This window comes from Triturus cristatus, chromosome 7 (genome assembly GCF_964204655.1).
Source record: "Triturus cristatus chromosome 7, aTriCri1.1, whole genome shotgun sequence".
Classification (NCBI taxonomy): domain Eukaryota; kingdom Metazoa; phylum Chordata; class Amphibia; order Caudata; family Salamandridae; genus Triturus; species Triturus cristatus.
Genome location: NC_140590.1, coordinates 1,285,061,095 through 1,285,088,363, shown reverse-complemented (window position 1 = coordinate 1,285,088,363; position 27,269 = coordinate 1,285,061,095). Strand labels below are relative to the sequence as shown.

The following is a 27,269-nucleotide window of genomic DNA, read 5'->3' as shown; positions in this document are numbered from 1 at the left end:
TTCGGATTTTTATTATTGACCAGCTTCGCCTATGTCCTCTAAAGCTTTTGAACTCAATTTGGGTAAAGGAGGAACTTAGTTTTAATAGACTTATTTTGCAGGATTGTTTAAAATGAGAAAAATGCTCCCTGATAGCATGGCTGGCGAATGTGGTGCGTAGCTTGCAGGCTCTAGGGAGGCCTGACCTATATGATAATCCTTCTTTCATAACTCGCTCTGAGGGCAAATGGGTTGAAACTGCTTTTAGAGACAAGCTGGCATCAGAACGCAAGGACCCTGCACTAATGATACATACCATGCGACATGCAATATTAGTAAAAACTGTCAGCAATATAGAACTTTATGTGACCTGGATTATGACACGTCATCAATGTCGCATATTGACCTATTTCAAGTTGAACATATTCCCCCACCTAATCCCTTTTAATCATGGTTGTTTTATGAACTTGGACATTCCCCTTTGCAATTGTGATAACACATCGATCAATGATACATTACACGTTGTCAGGCTCTGTCCAAAATGAGATGATTTGAGACAAGTTTTTACGCCCTATTTTATGACCACTGAATTTTACTCATGTTAGGCCCGCCTTACTGTTTTTACAGCTGTTTTTTTCTTGTGCGCTTTTTGATGGGGGTTTTAAATTAAGAATGAGCTTGGTAATGAAAAATCGTATGTTATTTTTAATGACGACTTTTAAGATTTTATTTGTAAAATCGCATATAGATGTTGATGATGATGACTGTTGTTATTCAATTTTGTTTAAAAACTCAGTACATGATCCAAAGATTGGGCAGTTTGCCTATGCTAGACGATCAAGCTATATGGCTGAACAAGCCTTATGACAAAATATGCAGATCGTGCCTCCAAGAGCAAGAATCATTACTTCATGCAAGTTGCATCAGTCCTGCACTACTTGTTGAGCGTAGGTTTCTGCTGTGCTCCCTTTATTAATCACCTGGGGGTGCGCAGCTGCAGACAAGCTGTCACTGAGTGCTATAACAGGCTTTATATTTGCCTCATAATCCAGCCCGTTGCATTTTTGCAGCGGGAGCCCCGGCAGAGCGGGGGTGTCTTTTCCTGACCTTTGTTGAAGCTGTCCCACAGCCTGCCTGCTCCTTGTGTTACGCTGTCTTTTCCACACCGGAGGACGCCCACTCCAGAGCACCTTAGCGTTTCCCTGCCGCTGCCGCATCCACCACCTACGCGGCCGCTGAGCGCAGGGAAACTACTGCTCCCAGCAACCCTTGCGGGACGAGCCCGCCCACGTCATAAGAAGCGCGCTTGTAGGCGCATAAAGCCAGCGGGAGCCCCGGCAGAGCGGGGGTGTCTTTTCCTGACCTTTGTTGAAGCTGTCCCACAGCCTGCCTGCTCCTTGTGTTACGCTGTCTTGTCCACACCGGAGGACGCCCACTCCAGAGCACCTTAGCGTTTCCCTGCCGCTGCCGCATCCACCACCTACGCGGCCGCTGAGCGCAGGGAAACTACTGCTCCCAGCAACCCTTGCGGGACGAGCCCGCCCACGTCATAAGAAGCGCGCTTGTAGGCGCATAAAGCCAGCGGGAGACCCGGCAGAGCGGGGGTGTCTTTTCCTGACCTTTGTTGAAGCTGTCCCACAGCCTGCCTGCTCCTTGTGTTACGCTGTCTTTTCCACACCGGAGGACGCCCACTCCAGAGCACCTTAGCGTTTCCCTGCCGCTGCCGCATCCACCACCTACGCGGCCGCTGAGTGCAGGGAAACTACTGCTCCCAGCAACCCTTGCGGGACGAGCCCGCCCACGTCATAAGAAGCGCGCTTGTAGGCGCATAAAGCCAGCGGGAGCCCCGGCAGAGCGGGGGTGTCTTTTCCTGACCTTTGTTGAAGCTGTCCCACAGCCTGCCTGCTCCTTGTGTTACGCTCTCTTTTCCACACCGGAGGACGCCCACTCCAGAGCACCTTAGCGTTTCCCTGCCGCTGCCGCATCCACCACCTACGCGGCCGCTGAGTGCAGGGAAACTACTGCTCCCAGCAACCCTTGCGGGACGAGCCCGCCCACGTCATAAGAAGCGCGCTTGTAGGCGCATAAAGCCAGCGGGAGCCCCGGCAGAGCGGGGGTGTCTTTTCCTGACCTTTGTTGAAGCTGTCCCACAGCCTGCCTGCTCCTTGTGTTACGCTGTCTTTTCCACACCGGAGGACGCCCACTCCAGAGCACCTTAGCGTTTCCCTGCCGCTGCCGCATCCACCACCTACGCGGCCGCTGAGTGCAGGGAAACTACTGCTCCCAGCACCCCTTGCGGGACGAGCCCGCCCACGTCATAAGAAGCGCGCTTGTAGGCGCATAAAGCCAGCGGGAGCCCCGGCAGAGCGGGGGTGTCTTTTCCTGACCTTTGTTGAAGCTGTCCCACAGCCTGCCTGCTCCTTGTGTTACGCTGTCTTTTCCACACCGGAGGACGCCCACTCCAGAGCACCTTAGCGTTTCCCTGCCGCTGCCGCATCCACCACCTACGCGGCCACTGAGTGCAGGGAAACTACTGCTCCCAGCAAACCTTGCGGGACGAGCCCGCCCACGTCATAATAAGCGCGCTTGTAGGCGCATAAAGCCAGCGGGAGCCCCGGCAGAGCGGGGGTGTCTTTTCCTGACCTTTGTTGAAGCTGTCCCACAGCCTGCCTGCTCCTTGTGTTACGCTGTCTTTTCCACACCGGAGGACGCCCATTCCAGAGCACCTTAGCGTTTCCCTGCCGCTGCCGCATCCACCACCTACGCGGCCGCTGAGTGCAGGGAAACTACTGCTCCCAGCAACCCTTGCGGGACGAGCCCGCCCACGTCATAAGAAGCGCGCTTGTAGGCGCATAAAGCCAGCGGGAGCCCCGGCAGAGCGGGGGTGTCTTTTCCTGACCTTTGTTGAAGCTGTCCCACAGCCTGCCTGCTCCTTGTGTTACGCTGTCTTTTCCACACCGGAGGACGCCCACTCCAGAGCACCTTAGCGTTTCCCTGCCGCTGCCGCATCCACCACCTACGCGGCCGCTGAGTGCAGGGAAACTACTGCTCCCAGCAACCCTTGCGGGACGAGCCCGCCCACGTCATAAGAAGCACGCTTGTAGGCGCATAAAGCCAGCGGGAGCCCCGGCAGAGCGGGGGTGTCTTTTCCTGACCTTTGTTGAAGCTGTCCCACAGCCTGCCTGCTCCTTGTGTTACGCTGTCTTTTCCACACCGGAGGACGCCCACTCCAGAGCACCTTAGCGTTTCCCTGCCGCTGCCGCATCCACCACCTACGCGGCCGCTGAGTGCAGGGAAACTACTGCTCCCAGCAACCCTTGCGGGACGAGCCCGCCCACGTCATAAGAAGCGCGCTTGTAGGCGCATAAAGCCAGCGGGAGCCCCGGCAGAGCGGGGGTGTCTTTTCCTGACCTTTGTTGAAGCTGTCCCACAGCCTGCCTGCTCCTTGTGTTACGCTGTCTTTTCCACACCGGAGGACGCCCACTCCAGAGCACCTTAGCGTTTCCCTGCCGCTGCCGCATCCACCACCTACGCGGCCGCTGAGTGCAGGGAAACTACTGCTCCCAGCAACCCTTGCGGGACGAGCCCGCCCACGTCATAAGAAGCGCGCTTGTAGGCGCATAAAGCCAGCGGGAGCCCCGGCAGAGCGGGGGTGTCTTTTCCTGACCTTTGTTGAAGCTGTCCCACAGCCTGCCTGCTCCTTGTGTTACGCTGTCTTTTCCACACCGGAGGACGCCCACTCCAGAGCACCTTAGCGTTTCCCTGCCGCTGCCGCATCCACCACCTACGCGGCCGCTGAGTGCAGGGAAACTACTGCTCCCAGCAACCCTTGCGGGACGAGCACGCTCACGTCATAAGAAGCGCGCTTGTAGGCGCATAAAGCCAGCGGGAGCCCACGCGACGCGGGATCGCGCGCGAGTCGGCGCCGGGCTAAGCCCGGGCAAAGGGCGGGCCGTCTGAGGCCGTCCGAGGACGACAGAGGACGGGACGGACCTTTTCTACCATGATAGTGACTGAGTGAGTGTTTTACCGATCTCTGCCTTGTTGGGCACCATTGTTAATTGATCTAACTACAGCTGATATTAAGTGGCAGTGAACTACTAGCATATCCGTCATAGCTGTGTGGTGAAATGCCTAAATCGAAAAAAGCAGCAAGTGTGAACATTATGGACAATTATAAGGTGCAGATCGTTAGTAAAATTAATAATGACAGGAGGGCTTCATTGGGGTTAAACTGTTCTCAAAATCCTCCTGAAAATTCTTCTTTGCCAGCACCTTTGTCTGATTCGCTGTTGGCTTCCCCTTTATTGGTTAACACTAGCACCCCAATTGAAATTGATGTGTTAGAGAGTGATATTATTGAACTAAGTATCCATCCAACAGTCACCTCACAACCTATTCTTGATGTAGATTTGCATACGGCCACCGAATTAGTTGATTCCGATTCTTCCATCCCTCCCCCCAGAACCAGGCAAGTTAGAGCCTGTAGGAAAATTCAGGCTAAAAGTAATGGTTCCCGCCCAGGGAAAAAAAAGGCTACCTCTGCACCTAAAATTGCGAGGAAAGCTGAGGCACCAGAGTTTCACTTTGCCAAATATTCTGAGAATGAATTGTCCAAGAAAATAGCAAACATGATTGATATTAAAATTGAGAGTGTTATTACTCCTCTGGTAGCCAGAATTGATGAATTAATGACAGAGGTAGACAGATTAAATTCCTTGCTAAACAGACCTGTAGAAGAAGCACCTAGAGTTGAGCCTTCGGCACCAAGTCGCCGTACTCTGACAGCACTACCTGATAGAGGGGAGGGAAGGGTTACACAAAAAGAGATAGTGAATCCCCCACTCTTGCAACTTACAAATGACGAGAATTCCCAGAAGGCATCTAAACCAGGCCCTCCTATTGACCGACTTGCTCAACGCCCAGCGAATGATCAGTTCCAATGTATTGTTGAGGCTCTTCCTACCACATTGGTTCTTGCCAATGTACACATTTTATCATCTGATAAAATAGAAACTACATCTTCCCTCATTAGCAAATCATTACACTGGCTAACAAAAAATATGAGAATGTCTCCTTGGGGAGAGAGACAACTAGCTGGCGAAATCATCATGGCAAGAAGGGTCTCATGGTTAGGCCATGATCCTAAAAAGTATGCTGGGGATTGTGTGGTTATCAATTTTTCTAACCCAGCAGTCCTCCCTAATATCCTGCATAATATATTTCCCCCACAACATAGATATGGCACTATCATTCCCTTAACACTTAAATTCTTCTATTGTAGAAAGAAATGGGAGGTAAATCAAGCAACGGTGAGGAAAGGGCGGATCCCATTGCCTAGTATAGGGGATGGGAGTGACCTCAATAGGATGTGGAACATCAACATAGAAAACAGATTTGAGGTTCTGTCAGATCTGAACGACTGTGATTGACTTGATGGGAACGCTAGATTTGAGGATGTTGCATCAACTCTGCACGATACTTTATCTATCCCTATAGGGTCAGCCAGTTGTAAAGACAGTACTGAAAAAGGCAATCCCAGCTTTACCCAGTTTATTGTAAAGGAACTTTATAGATCAGCATTACCCATCCATTTAGGATTTGGAGATATTGAACCACAGGCACCAATAAATGAATCATTAGGTAATCTAAGCAGTAGGGTTGATTATGTGAATAGGATTGGAGATGAGACCCAAAGCTCACCAACGTTAAATGAGTTTACTAGTCCTATTAAACCCAAGCCTCATCTGTCCGTCTTATCCTGGAATCTTGCAGGAATTGGCAATAAAATGCACTGTCCTGAGTGGCACACCTTTGTCGACCAGTTCGACATAATATTATTTCAAGAGTCATGGTCAACGGACCCGGTTTATCGCTTGGGTTTCCTTAACTTCTACGTACCTGCTACTAAAAAAACTAAAGGTCGTCCCTCAGGAGGCTTGATAATTTGGATTCGCCAATCCCTACGCTGTAAGATTGACCAATATAGTCTTCAATCTAGCGACATCCTGTCATTAAATATCACCTGGCCTAATGACCAGGGATTGGCCATAGCAAATATTTATGCTAGAGGGACGGTTGGAGGCTCCTCATCAGATGTAATATCTGCCTTAGACCATCACCTTTCTGTATTACCATCGGAGAAGCCTATTGTAGTGGGTGGAGATTTTAACACGACGTTCGAACCTCTTGGCTCGGAGGATCAGTTTCTAGCAGAAGAAGAGGATAGTAGGTGGGGGGTTCCCCAGCTGGATCTACCCCCGGTCAAGAGGTGGACAGCCGTGGCCATTCAATTGAAAGCACTTTGTTTAGAGAGAGGGCTTAGGGCTGCTAATGGACGTACTCGGTCAGATCGCCAGGGCGCAAATACGTTTGACAATAGCAGATCCACTAGTCGCATTGATTATTTACTAGTGGATATAAGGATTTGGGCTAGATTGAACGATATGACCATAATCGCACGAGAAGATAGTGATCATAACGCCCTGTGCTTGGACCTACAAACCTTCAACGAGCCCATAGAACCTGAAATCAATGTTGGGAAAATTAGCCTGGATGTCGTTGTATCAAACAACATGAGGCATGTTAAATGGGACAGATTCATAGAGAAGCCTGAGGAATTAGAAGATCTTAAAAAAGTGGTAACTAATGAAGTGGCTAAATTGAATACACAAGCGACTGGAAATAAATTTTTATCATCAATGGACGAGGTCCACACCACTTTCTTCCTAAATCTCCAAAAAAAAATTAAAAAGCCCATAGTGGGTGAGAAATCTAATAAGGACAAACAACTTACGGCGGGATGGTTCAACAAATCTTGTAGAACAGCTCGCCAGAGTCTAAGTTTGGCCCTTAGATCGAAAAATATGGATAATGTGAGATCTGCTAGAAAGCTATATAAGCACACACAGCTAGTGGCAAAGAAGGAATGGGACGAGGATCACTGGCAGGATTTGAAAACTGCTTGTCTGTCCAAGGACCAAAAGAAGTTTTGGGCGATAGTGAAGTGGGATAGAGGCGGGGTTGCACCATCTCCCCAAAATAATGTGGCAATAAACCAATGGGTTGATTTTTTCAAACCACAATATGCTTCAGTCTCACGAGAAGGTGAGCACTCACCCCCTCCGGCCATTTATTTTCATACGCAGGTGTTCACGATCAAAGATGTAAATCTAGCATTAGATTGTATAACCAGGGGCCGTGCCCCCGGGATGGACGGAATACCTGCGGATGTATTTTTAACTGATAGATCATCCTGGTGTCAGTACTTTCAATACTTAGCAAATTCTATAGCTATGGGGGCGCCCGTACCCCCCTCATGGAAAGGGGCTGAAATAATCCCAGTTTTTAAAAAAGGGGACAAATCGTTACCCAGTAACTATAGACCTATCAGTCTCATAGATTCTGCCCAGAAACTGATAGGTCGATTAGTACAAAATAAACTACATACCTGGATTGAAGAAAATAACATTTTGTCCCCTTTTCAGGCTGGGTTTAGACCATGTACTAGTTCGGTTGACCAGGTATTTTATTTTCTAGCACTCTATTGGAGGAATGTAAAGCTAACTAATGGGACCCTTTATGCGGTTTTTATAGACTTAAAATCCGCATTTGATCTAGTGCCTCGCACCAAACTATGGAGGATTCTCGACGAAGCAGGGATAGCTCCAGAATTGCTAACATTACTCGTCCGCTTGCACGAGAACAATTACGCACGAATCAGGTGGGGAACGCAGGGGGAGGATACTGACACATTCCCTGTAGAGCGTGGTGTTCGGCAGGGATGTGTCTTGGCACCCACGTTGTTCTCCCTGTTTATTAATGGCATTGTAGAATATCTGAGCCGTTCGCCCACAGACGCTCCCGTATTGGCTGGGACCCGCGTGCCTGTCCTCATGTTCGCGGACGATACACTGATAGTCTCACGGACACCTAGTGGCCTGCAGAAGGCGCTAAATGCATTCGGTGATTTTTGTCGAGAACGTGGTCTTGAAATAAACACCTCCAAAACAAAGTTTATGTGCTTAAATAAGAGAAAAAAATTTAGAGGTGTTATTAAATTCAACGACACCCCGCTGGAACAAGTAGAGGCATTCACATACCTAGGGATATCCCTCCAGAACAATATGAAGTGGACAAACCATATTGATATGGCTGCCCTAAAATTTCATCAGTTAGCGGGAGCAATTGTTTCAAAATATAAATTATCCTTGACTAAACCTATCACTCCAGCCTTAGAGATTTACAATATGAAGGCTATTAGTGCTGTATTATATGGATCGAAATTATGGGGCTTTGGCAACCTGAAACAACTAAGTCTAGCTGAAAATAAGTTTTTACGTTGCTTAACGAGAGTTCCCCGAAGTACCCCAATGATTCCATTAGCAAATGATCTTGGTAGGAAAAGAGTTGAGGATTTGGCACGATTGCGCCCACTCCTTTATTGGCGACGCATCATGGTCACACCGGAACTTGCCCACTATGCTACCGCCCTAAAAGACATTATTAGGGCTGACCATTTTCATTCTATAGCATGGCTTAAAGAAATCAGAGACTTATTAATAAAATTAGACCTGGGGCATCTATGGAATGATCCAAATGGGTTAAAAATTCCTCCTAAGCCTGCACTCAAAAAAATGTACTGGGACATGATTATAACATCTGCTTTTAATACTGGCCAGAATGCCAATCTAACAGGACGATACCTCGATATTAAATGTATTCCATCTTGTGAGGCATTTTGGGATTACATAGAGAGGCCTTTTGATAGAAAACTGTATTTTCAGTTTAGAATTGGGTCTCTCCCTGTTAAAGCATTTACCCAAAATTGGTCACCCAACCATGATAATTGTTGTCCTCACTGTCGAGATTTGATCGAAGATGCTGGCCATCTATTATTTGTCTGTCCATTGTATGTTATCCCACGTCGTAGTTGGATAAAACCAGTATGTTTAAATTTGGGAATACGTAGATACAAGGATGCCCTGAGGATACTCGAATCTGATTGCACTCCATACTTGGTTATTGCTGTAGCAAAATTCTTGGGGTGGGCCTGGGTAATACGTTCACGTACCCTAAAAATGCTAGAAGATGGATAATGAGTATCTGACACTAAGGACATTGTTCTACTTTTTTTATAAAGGTTGTCTTAAATTGATGGTATTAATTCATCGGAACTATTCGCCAGCATTATGGTTTAATGAAATTTTAAAAATTGTACATTGTTTTTAAATATAGTATTTATATTTATTGTTAGGATGTAAACATGCTTTTATGACATGCTGTCGAATAAAGCTTTGAAATTTGAATTTGAATTTGCAAGTTGCATCAGTCCTGCACTACTTGTTGAGCGTAGGTTTCTGCTGTGCTCCCTTTATTAATCACCTGGGGGTGCGCAGCTGCAGACAAGCTGTCACTGAGTGCTATAACAGGCTTTATATTTGCCTCATAATCCAGCCCGTTGCATTTTTGGCCACTGCTTTGAAGAGACTTTCAAGCAACAGGAAGGGCTGCTCATTGGGCCCATTAAGACAGGTCACTTACACGGTCCATTATCCGATGTTTTGCGCTTTGGAACCTTATTTAAACAAGCATTGGCATAGCCAATAGGTCTCGCCTTTTGGACCTTATAAGTGTTTAGACATGCAACAGTTGCATAACTAAATACTTATAAGGTCCCAAAAGCGAGACCTATTGGCTATGCAAAGCGGCCGCGAAAGTGAAAGTAATCGTGGTAAAGCGCGTCGCGCATGCACGTGCACATGCACTGTAGCTCTAGGCTGGCCTGGTAGCACTTTTTGGAGCCCTCTCAATAAGTCTCGCCAGACCAGCGCATGCGCTGGGTCAGGCGAGACCTAAAAACGGTGGACTTTAACTGAAAGGTGCATTTTATTGAACTATGTTTTGGCAATCTGGTACCACAGCACCATGTTGGAACGAACAGTGTTTTTTAACTGAAATGGGCACGAATGTAAATTTTGTCTCATGGCATGATCCTACATTTTTATATTTGTATGTATTGTTTTGCAAACGTTTTACTTGACTACGCAATACAAATACATTTGACAATTTAGATGAACACCAATTTGTTAAGCATGTTTATTGCACTTAAGGAGTGTTGGGCTGTTTGTTTGCTGCGTGAGAAATGTTTAAGTGTGAATGGGTTGTCGGCAGTTTCAGGGTATTAGTTTACGGTTTAATCTGTTGGCCTAACAGATGAAACCGTAAGTAAGTACCATGGAATGAATATTGTTAACACAGATCAGTCTAATTGACGCAGACTTTTCACCACTTCTCACATTGTCCTGGTTCCCTCGGTTCACTTGAGGAGATTGTGTCACAACGTTTGTTCCTTGGCACAGCACGAGTGTATACACAAGCGTTACCTGCCCGGTGGTGATAAGGGAGCCAATGACCTCACTCGTGATAGCGCGGATAATTCTCTCCCGTTCTAGCTGGTCACAGGCACCCGTCCAATTTCTAGGCACTCCCTTGCCGCTTGTCGAATACTCACTCCCCCATTGTGGAAAAGGCTCTGTGGGAGCTCAGACCTAGCTCTCTCCTCCCTGTCCTACTCAGCCCCGAGCTTTTTCAGCAGCAGCTCTAATATCAGTGCAAAAGCGACCAAAATCTCAACTACGGAGGTAAGTCCGGTCCCCTTCTGCACCACCTGTGTGCGAGCTCAGCACATGCTCTCAGAGGAGCGGAGGGAGCGATTGAGTGTCCTGGCTATGCTCACTTCCTATTCTGCCTCACCCGCTTTCTGTAATAATTTCCTTTAAACCCTCTTAGAATCGCCATTTTCATTCTGGCTGCACAACAGCTTCAGTGAATACTGGCAGGATTGCTTATAGGGCACAGTGCAGCTTGAAACACCTGCAGTCCCTTTTTGGATGATAAAGAGCGTGGGGCTCGGAAAAATATGAATACGTGATTATTGAAACGACGGTCACCAAAACAGGAATTTAAGGATGGAGTAATGGGCTAGTCCAGATGGCGCTTGTAACTGTATTTGGAAGAGTCCGCTACATGCGAGCGTGCTTGCAGAGAAGGGTGTCCTGGAGCTGGCCCAAAAGCACAAAGGCCACGTATCACCTGTGAAAGGGAGTGAGATTTACTAGTGGATTAACTTGGGTTTGTACATAATGTCTCGTTCTTAAATTGTTAATACTTTGTATTTTGTATTACTTTCTGTAGCATCCGGGTATATTTTAACGTTTGTTTTTATGTGTATATCAGTTTAGCTTACTATGGAATTCTGACTGTTTATGTCATGTTCTTGTATGGATATTTTTATACCCGAATAAAGATCGTTGATTGATTGAGTGAGATTTACTAGTGGCGACCACGATATCATATTTTCAAAGGCATGCACATTTAAAGTTAGGGGTCAAACGGAGTAAAGTCGGAGACTGAGGAGGGTCCCGTTGGTGCAGGAACTGGTGGGAGAAGGTCGAGTCTAGATGAGCTGGGGTCTTTTTTCAGCCTGCCACTTTAAATCCATACCTGCCATGGTGGCGGTCCCGTTCTCGACGCGTGTGTTGTGGGAAGAAGTGGCGAGAAGAGATTGAGAAGGAGGTGCGCAGGGACCACATTGACAGCAGAAGAGCTTCACGGGGTTCGTTTCAAGACTAATAATACAAAGTATAGAACATTTTGAGGTAAGCGCCACGTCAGCAGAGAGGAGAGCTTAAGGTGCAGCAACTTGGACTCTTTCAGGGGCGTAAGGGAAACCCGTGCAGCCCCTGCGTGGAGAAGGGGCCTCCGCCTTTCAGGGGCCCCCAACCTTTCATGGGGGCCCCTTTCAGCCCAAGGCCAATGGATATCTCTGTGAGATACATATGAGAGGTAAAGCGGTCCTCTTCACGTGCTGCAGGCGGGCTCCATCTCTTCGTGTTACCTTGCGGGCTCCTTGTCTTTGTGGACTAGACTGCCTGCCAGGCGCGCAACACCCATTGGACTCACAGGGCTTCACACCCCCCACCGTTGCATGTGGCAGCCCGGGATGAGACAGCTTCCCGGCGCACACAGCCGCTCCAGAGCACTTCACAGGTCTTTAAAAGACCATTTGCATGTTAATGAGGCCTCGCTGTTGTTTCACCTCTTCTAAGAGCCCCTGCAGCTCCACTCTGCCTATGGCTTAAAAGACTCAGCCCCCCCGAAATTTTTTCTTAGCCCCCCCCCCGAAATTTGGCTCTAGTTGCGCCTCTGTTGCCTGCCAATGCACGCACTGCCGAAGAGAATTTGAAATGAGCTCTCAGACGAACTTGAAAACCCCTTCCTCGAGGGGGCTGAGTCAAATCCACGGAGGAGTCTTGGGTGGGCTCTAGCCTGAGGCACTGGGGCAAAGCCTGTCCACCTGCACTAAAGCCCGGGTTACTCCAGGAGGAGGGAGAGGTCTCTAAACCTTCCGCAAGGGAACTGGAACACATGCTTCTAGATCCCACCGGCAGAATTCAGGACAGAGTACAATGTTCCTCGATAGCAGCCGCATACAAAATTGAAAAGTTGTTTTTTCGCCCTTGGTGAAGGTCTACGGAAATCTTCACAAAGTTTGCAAAGTGTTTTGCTTTGCAGCATCTATGTGAAAATGAATTATGCATTTCCCACTTTTAAAACGAACAAAATAGGTCTGCACAAGATAAACGCAGCAAAAACAATTCCCCTGTCCAATATTATACCATTGCCTAGAGAAGAGCTCCACAGAAAGTAAACTTGCATGAAATAATGCTGCTTACATTTTACAAAATGATGGGTTACATCGGAGTAAAAACAGTCTCTTTGTGTAATATACATTGTTACACTGAGTAAACTGGTAAACTGATCTGCGTCCTAAAACGAGTTTGGCTCATCTACAGCTACACGTTGCCTACATGGTTTTCCCTCAGACCTTCGGGCCCAGTGCACTGCGCCTTCTGCGCCATTGATAGCTAGTCCATGAGGAAACTACTCAAGATGTAGAAAAGTCCTAAAAAAAAAAAAAAAAAAAAAACCTGCGCACACCCTCATTCGATAGTTCTCCAAAAAGTTAACATGTTCATAACCTCCACACTGCCAGTATTCGTTCACGTTCGGAGGCTCCGGGCTGCGAACTTCTACTATTTCTGACTGAGCTGGAAAGTACCAAAATCATCATAAAAAGGTGCATAAGAATTTTACTTAAACACAGTTCACAAAACACGCTCTGGAAATGCTCACAGAACTTGCGGTGGTGTTGAATACTGTCCCTGTAAAGCTATCCCTTCCAGGTTTAGGCACAACATGCGCCTGCCCTTGTTGACAGGTGAGTGACCCCTCTCTGTCCTCGAGGGTGGGCTGCTCCCATCCCATGTGTTGTGTGATGGGCTTGTAGGACGTGTGCCTTGTCTCCTTGGCTCATGGTTGTGTGTATCCCTGCCTCCATGCTGGGTTTATTGGCAGAGCACCCATGTTTTGATCAGCATTGCGTTTTTGCTACCAGCTGGCAACTCTGACTTCTTTTACTTGGGTTTCATTGTGCCTCCTTGTTCTCCTTTAGGAATAATCCTCTCACCCCCTCTTGGATTTTTTTGTTGTTGGCCATGGTTTCCTTGGTGCCACTTTCTGGTCGTATGCGTGTCTTTTTTGGTTCTTTGGGATTTGAGGTCACATGGTCTTCCCAGTTTGTCATCTGATTCTTCCAGTGGGGCATGCGGTCTGGTGGTGACTGGTCTTGTTTGTGTTCCACATGAGCTTTTTTACTATGGCATTCCGCATCACGCAATACATTTGAGGACTTCATGTGTGACAGCATCTACCATACCGGTCTTTCTCTGTTTCTAAGTTGTGGGAGTCGTCCCTTGCCCCCCGACTTGCTCCCTACAGGTCTGAGGCTGGGTACTACTCCTGTGCCTTATGTCCTTTCCACTGGTTGGATTTGGGGTTTGAGTATTTGGCCCGTAGCACACTGGTTGGTTTTTATTTTTGTCTTTGCCTCCTTCGTTCTCCCATTATTGTTTGTCGCTCTGTCCGTTCCTTGTCTCCTGTTAGCCTGTTGAATACATTGTTGACGCCTGTCTGACCCCCTTATTGTTTGCGGGTCTCCTTAGGACCTGCGCTGGTATGTATAATTAAAGGTAGAGTGTTTCTTTAGAATTATATAGAAGGCAGCAAAAAAATGCTTTAGTGTTCGTTAAAATTGGCTGCCGGCGTCTTTTGAGAAATAAAGGTGAAACTGGCAGGCGAGTGCTGGAGTGAATGATCATCATGTGTTGTGGTGCATGCATCAACTCGTGAGGACTGTGCTTATGCATTACCACCAGTGTACCTTCTTCGTGGAGGTTTCGAGATCCCTTCCCCTCTATCCTTGTTTGGTGAGGGGATTAGTCCCATGCTTTCCCCATGCTGTGGCACTGGGCAATGGAAACCTGCTGTAGGCGGGGACTATTTGGTTCCATACTACAGATTCTCTCATGTTTCTCAGCCCCTGTTAGGCTTGTTTCTGTAAGTCCTGTGCTTGACTGGAATCTCTTGTTCTCTTGTTAGCCTAAGCATACAATGGTGCATGGTATGCAGGGCGGGCTTTAGCATTCCTGGTTCCCGGTGCGTCAATCTTCTTTGGTGCCTCCCCATGTGACCACCACCTCCTCTGATCACCTCACTACCACTCGGTAAAAGTGCCCCCCACCTCTCCCTAGCTCCTTTCTATTTATTTCATTTGTTTGAAAGTGCTGGTAAGGACTGACTTTACTAATCCACTCAGCTGTCCACATAAAAATACAAATCTGTTCTTTGCAGCAGGCGCATTAATCCTCTGTACTACTTTATGGCTAGTCAAAATTGCCACTAGAAAAAGCTCCATCTTTCGCTCTAGCTGAAAGATTAATCACAAGTGTTATCATGACATTTTTATTGCTGCCCGAAAGCTGGACGCACAAGGAACTCTGTAGCCGGTGCTTTTATATCGCAAGTTATTGCTAAACACAGTCCCCCCCCTGAAATTAGCGCCCAGTGTGGCCACAACAGTCACACCGCCCTAAAGCCGGCCCTGATGGTATGCCTGTTTGCCCTGCCATCTTCTAGGCTTGTCTCCCTCATTGGCATACAATGTCCTAGCATTTGTGTGGGGTGTTCTTTCTTACCTTCATGAAGTTTTTATTTACCCTGCCATGGATTTTCCCCTAGGTTGGGTCTTCCGCTTTGGTGTGTTTTGGGAACTGTCTGTTGCATTGGGGGGAGGCTGTACTTGTGGTTTCCCCTTTGGTTTGATGTTGTGAACTTGTGCCCTTTGCTGATTTTGGTAGGGTGCCTTTTTCTGGCCATCCATTCCCAACGATTCTGGGATTGGGTATGTTTTGGAGGCCTTCGTATTCTCTCTCTGATCTGAGCCTTATTATTTATCCTCACTCTTCCTAACCTAGAACAAGTAAATAATGAGGCAGCAATGCTTTGATTTCTTATTCCGATTACTAAATTTGAGTTTCTTAGCTCAGTCCTTACGACTATCCGGCCCTCCCTGCCCTGACCTAGGATAGAGGTGATCCTGAATAGGCACACCTGAAGTTGAGAGACTTTGAACTTTATTAAATTACATAGACAGTGATGTGTTTGTCTTTAGGTTGCATGAAAAATCTCATGATGTAAGGATGAAGAAGTAGAAGTGACGCAATGGCATTGCCAGAATGCAATTTAAACATTTCACAATTTAAAAGCATTTTTTTAGCCACCACCCAGGATCCTGTAGTACATGTTCCTAGTCTAGTGTTTCTCAGAATGTACTGCCTTCCTAGAATGTACCTGCATTCCTATTCTATGTTTATACTTGGATTAGCGTTCTATTCCAAAGCAGTTACTCTCTTGACTCCTGCTTGGAAGAGTCCGCTTTCGTCTCTCCTCCTGCACTTCTAATAAAAGTCTTCAAGTCTACTCACTGCGTCTGCCTCAGTCCATTTACTACAACTCGGCAAAAATCTCCTTTGGATCCCTGCGTGCAGAGCAGCTCCTTTTCCTCCGACTCCCACTGTCATCACCGTCAGACCTGAGCAGCGTGCAGAGCACAGAGCACCTAACGAGAGCGAACGGCAGCAACAGCACTCCATGGCGTGCCCACAGTCTCTGCTGTGCTCCGGGCTAATTTCGAGACATCCGCCCGATGACGTACGAGCCCAGCCTGCCCGATGACGTATGAGCCTAGCCGTTGCAGTGACGTATCCTCCTCACCGCAGCAGCAGCATCTCCACAGCAAAGGTAAGCCCTCATCCTAGGAAGTGTTTCCTAACAACGCCGTTTCAACAGAATCCCCGCTGTGCAGACGCACTTCACGGTTGCGCGTTTCTTCACAACGTGAAACATCAGCACGCTAGACGTCGGCGTAGGCCTTCATCCTTTGGTTTCCCTGCAACCCTACGCTCTCTGTATCCAACGTGCTCTGGAGCACAGAAGTTGTCCGGCGCCTTCAACGAAGCTTTCCTCATGGCGATATACACGCCTGCTGCATACCGCCCTGCTCCAGTGACCTTTCACACCATTAACAGGTATTTTAGCATCTCTCATGGTGATATACACGCCTACTGTATACCGCTCTGCTCTTGTGACTCTCCTCATTTTAAAATTGCAATCTTCTGACCCCTTGTTGCTCCGTCTTAACATTATGTGTCTTGGCATTTATTTTGTTCTATTATTGCCCTGTTGCTCTAACTGTCTGCCATAGCCAGTAGTTCTTCTTTTCATTTGTTCTCACTACTTCCTCCACATTATGGCATCTGCTCAAAAATCAGTTGTCCTTCCCCCTAATTTTTTAGCACAACACGGTCCACCTAGCATCCCATGGGAGGATTGGATCCTCATGTTCGAAAATTATTTGGATGCCCTAGATGGACAAGACTTTTTGCCCAAGAGGAAGAAAGCTCTCATTTTAAGCACATTAGGCAAGGAGGGACAACAAAGTTTTCGCTACCTTCCCCAAGCACTCCAAGCTAACGGCCAAGCTATGCCTGATGAGTACAAAGAGGCCATTTGTAGATTGGAAGTAAGGTATGCCAAAGAGGAGAACTTAGTAATGAATATATACAAATGTTACATCCAACACCAAAAAGCAGAAGAATCCATTGATGAATTAATTTCCAGACTTAGAGAAATGTCCATCAAATATAAATTCGGGGCAATGACAGACGAATTAATAAGAGATCAACTTATCGTCCAATGCAACAATAAGAAGATCAAAGAGCAACTCTGGGCGATAAAAAACCCTAACCTTAAGACTGCCACAGACTTAGTCAAAGTCGTAGAACAATCCGAAGGCTGCATGAAAGAACTAGAAAAGAGAAACCTCAACCACAATGTTAATGACATTTATTTACAAGGGTCTTGAGACATTAACAGGGGTGATGATAATCCAAGCGTCATTGCTGCTGTCAAAAATAGAGAGAACTTTCCGAAGAAAACCTTCAACCCTAGGCCCTCTAGTGTCAAAATGTGTAATAGGTGTGGCAGCAGCGCACACACCTCAGACTCAAAATAATTTTTTTTTGCTTCCAAGCAGGGATGTTTGAAATGTGATCGCATGGGCCATTATGCCCGAGTATGTAGAAGCAAGTTTCACCCTACTATAGCCAGCATACAAGGCACTGAGAAAGATAATAATATCGATGGTGATAAAATGTTGGTAATTGAGTCTAGTGAAGTCCCTGTCGAGGATGACAAAAGGAAAAATAGACCCAAGGCTATTTTTTCAATTGACGGATGCGATGTATGTCTGATGGTCGACACTGGGTCAAAATTCACAATCATCCCTAAATGTCTCTTCTATGAGAAGTGGGGTAACAAACAACTCCTCCCGAAAGACATTTTCCCGGGTGGCTATCAAGGCTAGTCAATAGACATCCTAGATTACTTTGAAGCACACATAACATTCTCTCACAGGGATATCCAGGGCAAGGTTTACGTAGATGAACATGGCCCAGCTATTCTTGGGTGGGTACACCAGTATGACTTACGTATCATAGTCAACCCAAGGACACCCATGCAAGTCATGGTCATTGAGGACAAAGATTTAGACAGTATCCTCAAAGGGGCAGACCACGTTTTCAGTGAAGAACTTAGCCAGCTCAAGGGGTATGCTCATCGCATATTACTCAAAAAAGACTCTGTACCCGTCCAACACCAGGTCAGATGGGCTCCCATTGTAGTGAAGGAAGAGGTAAAAGGTCTCATTAAAGAAATGCTCGACTCCCGAGTCATTGAGCCAGTGGAGGAATCTCCTTGGATTTCACCCGTCGTTATTACTAAAAAGGCTGACGGCAAGTTAAGATTCTGTGTTGACTTGAGGTCATTGAACCAGTGCATTGTAGCCGATACCTTTACCTTCCCTAACATTACAGAGCTAGTGACCACTCTCAAGGGCACCAAGGACTTCTCCAAACTTGATCTCAAGAGTGCATACCATCAAATAAATCTACACAGGGACTCTAAGCACCTCACTGCATTTATCACCCCAGAGGGCACATTCCAGTTCACACGTTTGCCTTTTGGGGTAAATTCAGCCGCCAGTGTTTTGCAACGCATGGTCAGTGACATTTTCAAAGGTGTAGGCAACCCTGTTTACTTTCAGGACAACATTTTAGTCTATCGCCAAACCGTGGAGGAACACAACACCGTCCTCAGAATTGTACTTGAAAGGCTTTCCAAAGCGGGGCTTACCCTTCGCAAAGACAAATGTAAATTTCTCGTAGACCAGCTCGAATACCTGGGTTATACCATCAGTGCCTCGAATGTTAAACCAAAGGAAAACTTGTGTAGAGCCATAGACTTAGCCCCAGCCCAGCCCCGCTGACAAAGACCAACTACGATCATCCATGGGTCTTATAGAGTATTACTCAAAATTTGTAAAAAATGTCTCTGACAAAACTGCTTGTTTGAGATCCCTGCTCAAGAAGGGTGTGAGTTTTGTTTGGCATGCACAACACCAAGAATGTTTTAACTACATCAAAAAAGAGATTTGTGATGCTAATGGTCTGTCTCCCTTTGATGTCAACTGTAAATCTATTCTCACAGTCAATGCCAGCGCCACTGGGTTGGGCGCAATGTTATCACAGTGTAAATCTGGGTCCGAAAGAACAGTAGCTTTTGCCTCCAGGACATTGACCGATACAGAAAATAACTATTCGGTTATCAAGAGGGAGGCCCTCGCTGCGTCATGGGCCATGGAATACTTTTGGACTTATTTGTGAGGCACCAAATTCCTTCCCAGAACCGATCACAAGCCCTTAATCAAAGTACTTTCCCCTGGTGGTACCAGAAAAGGGTCCGCAAGACTCGCTAAATTAGCATCGAAACTCCAAAAATTCCAATACCAGGTGGAGTATATTCCAGGCTGGAGGAACGTCCAGGCTGACTGTCTCTTCAGGATGTCAGTCCATTAGCGATCCATTACTGACCCAGGCATATCTGAGCTTGATGAGGATATTGCAGTAGCTTCCATAGATGACGCTGTGTTTGTGGGGGATGGTGTGTTTGATGCCAATGATTGGGAGCGTGAGTTGATGAATGATCACACCTTACAGGAAGTAGTCAAGCTGTTAAAGTCCAGTCCCAGAAGAGAAAGTAGCCTCCCAGTCTCAGCCCGCCCCTATGCAAAAATCCTAGAGGAATTGTCACTAAGCAGTGGTAGCTTTTTAGTCAAAGGTGAGAAGTTCATTCCCCCATTTGGCATCAGGAGGAAGCTCTTAGCCTTAGCTCACAAAGGTCACCTCGGCCAGACCCTCAAACAACGGCGCCTCAAAAATCAATTCTGGTGACCTGGCCTAGATGCCCCAGTTGTGGATTGGGTAGAGAACTGCCCCGTATGCATAGAGGGTGAGAAGAAGCTAAAAGTCAGTTGCAGGTCCAACAGCACACACATTGAGAACCCCAGCTTGCCTTGGCACATCATTTGCCTAGATTTTATTGGCCTCATGGGTGAGCTACACGAGAAAGACAGGTTTGGCATCACGGTGGTGGATGTTTTTTTCAAATGGCTGGTGGTTGAGTTTACCAATGAGGTCACCACTGAGAGTACCATAAAGTTTTTGGGTAGATTGTTTAGGGATGAGGGCATCCCCTCTGTCCTCATTACGGACAACGGCACTCAATTAGTGTCAAGAGAGATGCAGAACTTTTTAAGGAGTTGTGGGGTCTCCCATCACTGCACCTCCCTTTATAACCCTTAAGGGAACGGTTTGTGTGAGAGGGCCAATAAGGTGGTGAAAGGGATCATCCAGATGGCTTCTGCCAATGGTTCGGTTGTGTGCAAGATGGTGAATGAAATGCTTTGGGCCTATCGGACCACTCCCCTTGTTCACAGCATAAGATCCCCTTTTGAGTTGATGAGGGGTAGGACCCCTGGCTCAAAACTGGTTCACTCATGGATGAAACAGTTAATCACATTACATGGGGTTCAGTCCGCACCACAAATGCCTTTGGATATTCGTTGTCTCTTCAACGTAGGTGACCAGGTCAAGATCAAAAGTGGCAGAGTTGGGAGAGGTCTTTCAAAGTTTAAAGGGCCCTTCATTGTCAAAAAGGTTCTTGATCACTGTGTCATCTTAAACAATGGTGAGTGTAGGAACTTCCGACGAGTGGCTCTCTATCGCAGAGGCAGTGTGCGCCATGAGCAGAGTAAGCATGTGAGTTCATTGAGTAGTAGCGGCTATGTCCTGGCTTCAGAATCCTGAGGATGTCTCCCTTCCAGGGATGCCTGGTATGGCCCTTGAAGGGGAATACTCTGATTCCTGTGAGGTCTTCCTCAGATGCTTGGTCTTTTCCCCAGGACCGTGGCTCTGTTTCTAGCCCCGAAGACCCCTGCTCTTCTCGCTCTCTCCGGTGCCGTAGGCCACCCACATATCTCAAGGACTGTGTCTGTTAGTTTTTTTTTTCTTCTTCTCTTCCCCCTCCCCTACTGATTGTATATTGCCTTTGTTATCTTGCCTTTGGAAAGGGAGAAGATGTGTAGTACATGTTCCTAGTCTAGTGTTACTGTATGTGTATGTATGTATGTATGTGTTTTTTGTAAAGCGCACTGCTGCCGAGGCGTCGTGGCGCTGTAGACCGCTGGGGAACCCGTCCTGGCTATCCCTGTGAGATGGTCCCTCCTGGGTATCTCCAAGGTGAAACCAGGCATCCCCGGCGAATGTGGGGGGACGTTGTGGAGATGAGGCAAGCTAATGCCCAGAGTTGCCGAGTGTGATCCCTGGTTAGAGTGGGCACCGAGGCGAGAATTATCGAGTCCGCTGGCCCTGGTCCACGACCCTGCCGTGTCGGGAATTGAGCCCTGGTCCCGGGCCGTCCTCTGCTTCCGGGTTTTCCGCCTCTAACCAGTGAGCCACACTACTCCACTACTCCATTTCTCAGAATGTACTGCCTTCCTAGAATGTACCTGTATTCCTATTCTATGTTTATACTTGGATTAGCGTTCTATTCCAAAGCAATTACTCTCTTGACTCCTGCTTGGAAGAGTCCGCTCTCGTCTCTCCTCCTGCACTTCTAATAAAGGTCTTCAAGTCTACTCACCGCGTCTGCCTCAGTCTATTTACTACAGAGCCCTTTTCGCCTGACCGCTTTCAATGATTTCTTAATCTGTTTCAGTCAACTTGACGCCCAAATGGAGAACGAAGGGACAGCCACCATTCGGGTCCCGCTGAAAATCATCCAGGGGGTCCCATTCATCAAGTATTTTGCTGATAATTGGGCTGAAGTAGAGAGTTTCCAGGCTCGGCCGGACGACTTGCTGATCTGTACCTATGCCAAGGCAGGTGAGTTCTGTCTGCGGTCCCATTAACTAGGAGAAGCAGAGCACAGTCCCTAGATTGCAAAGGTTGTGTATGATTCTTTTTTTTAGGTTGTTAAAAAAGACCACTGTTATGTATATTCTGATGCCTGTGACCCTTGCTGGTAATGAACCCCACAGTTGTGCCAAAGGTCCGCTCACATCCACTCACAAAACTAAAAGCAGCCAACAGTTTTTTTCATACCAGCCTCGCAAACCTCCAAGAAAATGGAACCTTCTACATTTAGTATGGTAGGCAGATTTTACCATAAGGACATTTTGGGAGCAAAGAGATTGCATGGTTCAATTTACAACACAATTTTTCAAACGCATATTCTAACGGACATTGACACTTCAGAACAGATCAAATATTAAAACACCTCAGTGTGAGTGTCTAGTACCTAGGAGAAATACATTTGTGCAACAGCAGATGTTATGAAATAGTGTCAAATGAAAAACACTAGATTTCCAACCGAGAAATATATTTTTGTGTGCCAAAGGAGAAACTAAGCTTATACGATGCAGTGTGCCTCCCTCCCAAAAATGTCCTATTACCAGAGATGCTGTGGGGGTAGGGCTGTGGAGGTGATCTGAGTAGGTGTTTGCTTTTATAGTGTAAGCAAAAGCTTTTTTAGAAGTATGGAGGTTGTGGAGTTACATCATCTTACATCCTAGGGGCTCCCCTACCTTCCAAAATAGATCCCAATAGCTACAGCATACACACTCTCACAAAAAGCTAGCCCTACTAGCAATCAATGTACCCACAACACAGACTCCACATACACACAAGGATGCCAGCACAGGGTCTGGGCATGAAACACAAGCAACTTTGCATGAGCAGGCCAGTAGTCATAGCTCTTCTTCTTACAACAGGGAAAAAGACAAGTCCAACCACAATAGATTCAAAAATGGTATGCTGCCACCACTGCTCATTGTACACATTCCAGGGACACAGATGGTAGCCTTACATTTGTTAAATGGTTCACGTTTGGCATTCCATACTTGTGATCAGATCTAGGCTCTGGGCCTTACGTTCAATTTCATCCTACATAGAGAAGGTTGTGGGTCCTAGGCAAGAAAGTCAAGAAAGTCAAGATACCAAATTTACTTGCAATTGGGTAGCTTAGGGCATGGTTGCACCATGCATGAGACATCCCTACCCAAAAGGAACCTCTCTTAACCTAACTGCTGGTAACCCTTCCTGCACCTTCTCCTGTACACCTATCTGTTTCTGTCTATACCTTTTTAAGTGTGTGGGTACTTGTGTCTATTTTCCTCCTCTAACAGATGCTTCTTGAAGGAAACAACCTTAACCATGCATCCTTTACCATGCATTGCTCTTATAATGCAACTTTATCACACATGCCTTTAGCCCCCTGTGACCCGGTCAAGCTTTAAAGAGAGTGGGGTCCGCTCCTGGAGTCATTAATGCCCCTAAGGACCCCATCCCCCAGGGTTGGCTGCTGCTATGTCTCAGGGTGCCCACCCCATGACAGCAGTTTCCCTGCCTCCACTGCTGCAGGCAGGGAAACCTGTGTTTACTCTCGGTTGGTGGGACCATTTTCAAAGCTCCTGACACATGAAAGCAAACACCAAGTCAGCTTCCTGGTGGTGGGAGCTTTAAAAACTTTCCCTCCTGCAGGGAGCAAACTTTTAATCTGTTTCCCGGCCCGCTGTGAAGTGAGCAGGAAAACAAATGAAAAAAATTCTCCCGTCCTCAGGGAGCAGCATTTTTAGCTGCGGCCTGCAAGCGGTGGCAATGACGCCTCACACTGGAGGCGGGGAGCCAGCTGGGGGCCACAGGGACTTTGGCTCTCCGCCCAAAGTCCCCAACAATGGTGAAGTTGGTGCACTGTGTGGATTCCAGGGCACCTACTCTTTATTGGCGGGGTCTCTGTGGATGTAGTCCCAGGGGCGAAATCGGCCTGGGGAGGTGGGCCATGTGCCCATGCGGCCCCATTCCCCTTAACTAATTATCTGTGCCCTGGGGAATGGGGTCCCCTGGGGCCAATATTGGCCTGGCAAGGGGGCTGCATGCCCCCTTGCCCTTCATTATATGAGCGGGTCCCGAGAGTTGTGGTCCCCAGGACCAAAATCGGCGAGGGGAGGGGGGTTATGTGCCACATATAAATTAAGCGGTGGCCCTGGGGTATGGGGTCCCCGGGCTTAATTCCGGGAGTGTGTCATGTATCCCCTTCCCTAAAAAAATGTGACAGGGCCCTGGGAGTGGGAGGCTGCTTTCCCCCTTCCTGTTTGACCGCCTTTGGGGGGTTGGACACAAGGCCTGGCCACAAGCCATGTCCTGCGGCCAACCCCTCATTGCGCACAGCATTTGGCCATGTGGGGTTGGCTGCAATGGGGGTTTGGCCACAGCCCTGCATGCAACCTCCTGCTGTGCACAGCCTTTGGTCGTGCGCTGCATGGGGTTGGCTGCAATGGGAGGATTGGCCCCACACCAGGCCCTGCGTCCAACCCCCGCCAAGCACAGCCAAAGGCAGTGTGCTCCAGCAGTTTGATTAACGTATGGTAATTAAATATTACTTTACATTAAAAAAAAAATTAAATCCTTTAAAAAAAACAAAGGTTACAGGTATATTATAGTTAGGAAATACCATTAAAAACACACAGAAATTGACTTAAAAAAAACAAAGGTTACAGGGTTTCTTTAGTTGGGTTCAGATTTTGCATGCATAAAATCAGAGAAATTCAGTAATTAGAGTCATCTCAGTAAAATATAACTTAAATCCCCATATTTATAAGTGGGATCAAAACATTGTCAACATACAGTACCATAACTATCACAAATGCCTTGGTTTTATACATTTGATAGTATTGGTACTCTAATCAATTGTGACTAAAATAGTTCATTGTATTTACAGTCACTACAAAAATGTCTGAGCTGTAAAGTTACTTTTCTGTTATTCTTTGTTTCTCCCACTCACCTCTTTATTTTTATTTTTTCATTTTGTGTTATATAATTGATTAAATACTTGCATTTTTTCATTTTGTAATTGTGTTGACGCAGAATTTATTGATCCTCTATGTCTGATATTTAGTTCTTAAATTGTACGAAGAGACCACTTGTTCCCTTAACAAATCATAATCCTCAATATTACCTTCATAACTACAAAGACAACTATTATTACCATCATTACCACCACCACTACACCACCACCATTACCATTAGCCTTCCCATCACCACATTACCAGAATTATCACCACCATTAACACCATCAAGCACCATAGACAGCACAAGCATCATAGCCATCATTATGACCACCAATATTACCCCAACACCACCATTTGCATCACCATTACCCTCACCACTAATATCACCACCACCACTACCACGATCGGTCATTACCACCAGATGAGATGTGACCATTCTGCATCTCTATGCAGAAAACAAGCATGCTCTCTACACTTAAATTAAAAACCATGAAATGTAAAAATGCATAGCAAACACAAGGAGATGATGGATGGAGTGCTGCAACTTTTCAGACACTCACCCCCAGTCACAGATCTGGGTTGAATCCATCATCGTTCTTTAGCTCACTTCGCCACCCCAGTTCAGACACAGCTATATGCAAATCATTCTTGGTCCTGTGCCTCATGGGAACAGTCCAGCCTTCGTGTCTAAATGTGAACTTCTAATCTTGATTTCTAAAGTACATGCTGCTATTGCCAATACATATTTCTTCTGTTGATTTCATAAGAGCAAAACTGATAACTCTATGCCTGATACAATAAAACAAGTCTTTGTTGGAGATAAATCCTGGGAACAGTAAAAGAAAGTCTAAACTGTGAATAGTGGCAAAAGGTCAGAGGAGTTTCGTACACATAAAAGTATGGGTGGTGCACAATTCGCTTGTTTTATGGGCAGTTGGCTGATGTGTGTGTACATTTGTGTGTGTGTATGCATGTGTTTACTGGTGTCAGCACTCACCGCTTAGGACAAAGCAACTGCCACTCACAAACCAGGGTTAGTGTAGTCTTCAAATTGCAGAATGTGGATAATAATGCATGTGCCAGCTGGACTGTTTCTGCTGCCCTTCTGTGCGGACTATTGCATTGTCCGATGTGCCGGCCGCAAGCCAGCCAAAGCTGCCATTGACATACACCTGCACCACAACCCTCCTGAATAGTAGCACATATACCTTGTACCTTGAATTTTGAGTTCAGTTCCAAAGCCAGCAAGCTTTACTCGACTTGTGTGCATTCCAATTAGCCTCCCCAATTGCATCACTTCCATCCTGCCATGTTTCTTAACCCCTCCTGGCTAGCGAGTTCACCCCCTCCTTATCTGCCTTGTCATGCAGCATCCCCTCCCCCTTGAATCACTCAGGGGACAACCGATCATGGTACATCAAAGGCCACAGATTATTTTCAAATGCGGATTATATACATTTCGCAACTTACCGGTTGGTCATTCGAAAACCCATGTTCATTACACATCACATTATCACGTAAACATTGACCCAATGGTTTGAATTTGTTTCTGGCTGATAGCACTGACCCAGTGCAAGGGCCCCTTTGGCAAGTGTCTCAGTGTTCTGCAGGTTCTAGGCTCCCCTTGCTACCAATTTTGTGGGCGGCCGTCAGACACGACCCAGGCTGCAGGTACCATTCTGCTTTCCCTGGACCCTTACTGGCTACTTGGCTGCTCCCAGTGCCCCTGCCGTATGGCATCCCAAGGACACTGTCGGAGCAGCTCTTCTACTCTGGCTGTCGTTGTGTGCTGTCACCTGCTCCCCCAGTGTCTCTGCCGTGAAGCATCCCAAGGACACTGTTTGAGCAGCTCTTCTACCTATGTTACTCTTTCCTCTGGATATCTCTCTGGGTTGCTTCCGCCCTCCTTTTTTCCATCGTCCTTGTGGCTGTGATAACTGCCATTTTTGTTATGGGCAGGTGGGTTCCGAGGCAATGGTCAGAGTTTGAGGACAAAGGGGAGCCTGTGCCCACCATCTGACCTCTTTGCCCCGCTCCACCCCCCTTCTGCCATCGGGCTGTTTGGCGGTGTTCAAAGGGCATGTCCAATCCTTGCGGGTCCCTTTGTGCTCGCTTTTCCTTTCACTCTCGGGTGCTCCCATCCCCAGTAGGCCCCTACTTGGTTCTGCATTGCCTTCCCCGGCCCGCATCTCTTCATTTCACAGTGCATAATGCACATTCCTTATTTCGTCCATGGTCTATAACATAAATACAGCCAAAAATGTTACAATAGAGACATTTAAATACCTTAGGAAAATCCATCAGAAGGCAGAGCTCGAAGGAATTAGAGACAGACAACTTCCCAGGGTTTCGCAGACAGCAGAACAGAGGAGGTAGAATGTTATTGAATACCTAAAGTGTGCAAATAGATTAGAAGATGGACCCACATCTTCTGAAGGACCCATTTAATGTAAAATGATGGGGCCTCCTGCAGAATAAGACAGGGGCCCTGGAGACTCCCATATCTCAGAGACTTCCCTAAGACTTTGGTTGAATACCCACCAAATGGATGGTGGGGCCCCATGTGCCACAGGGTCAGCAGGGC

At 47.0% G+C, this 27,269-nt stretch overlaps 1 protein-coding gene across 1 annotated transcript in view; it reads left to right on the top strand.

Moving 5' to 3' along the window:
* The first annotated feature begins 10,372 nt into the window (after positions 1 to 10,372).
* LOC146811894 (sulfotransferase 1 family member D1-like) overlaps positions 10,373 to 27,269 on the top strand; it is a 226,479-nt gene continuing 209,582 nt past the window's right edge. The window contains exons 1-2 of the mRNA XM_085618858.1: positions 10,373 to 10,622; positions 21,556 to 21,722. Of these exons, the coding sequence (XP_085474984.1) occupies positions 21,572 to 21,722 (151 nt within the window). The 5' untranslated portion in view covers positions 10,373 to 10,622; positions 21,556 to 21,571. The remainder of the gene's footprint in view (positions 10,623 to 21,555; positions 21,723 to 27,269) is intronic.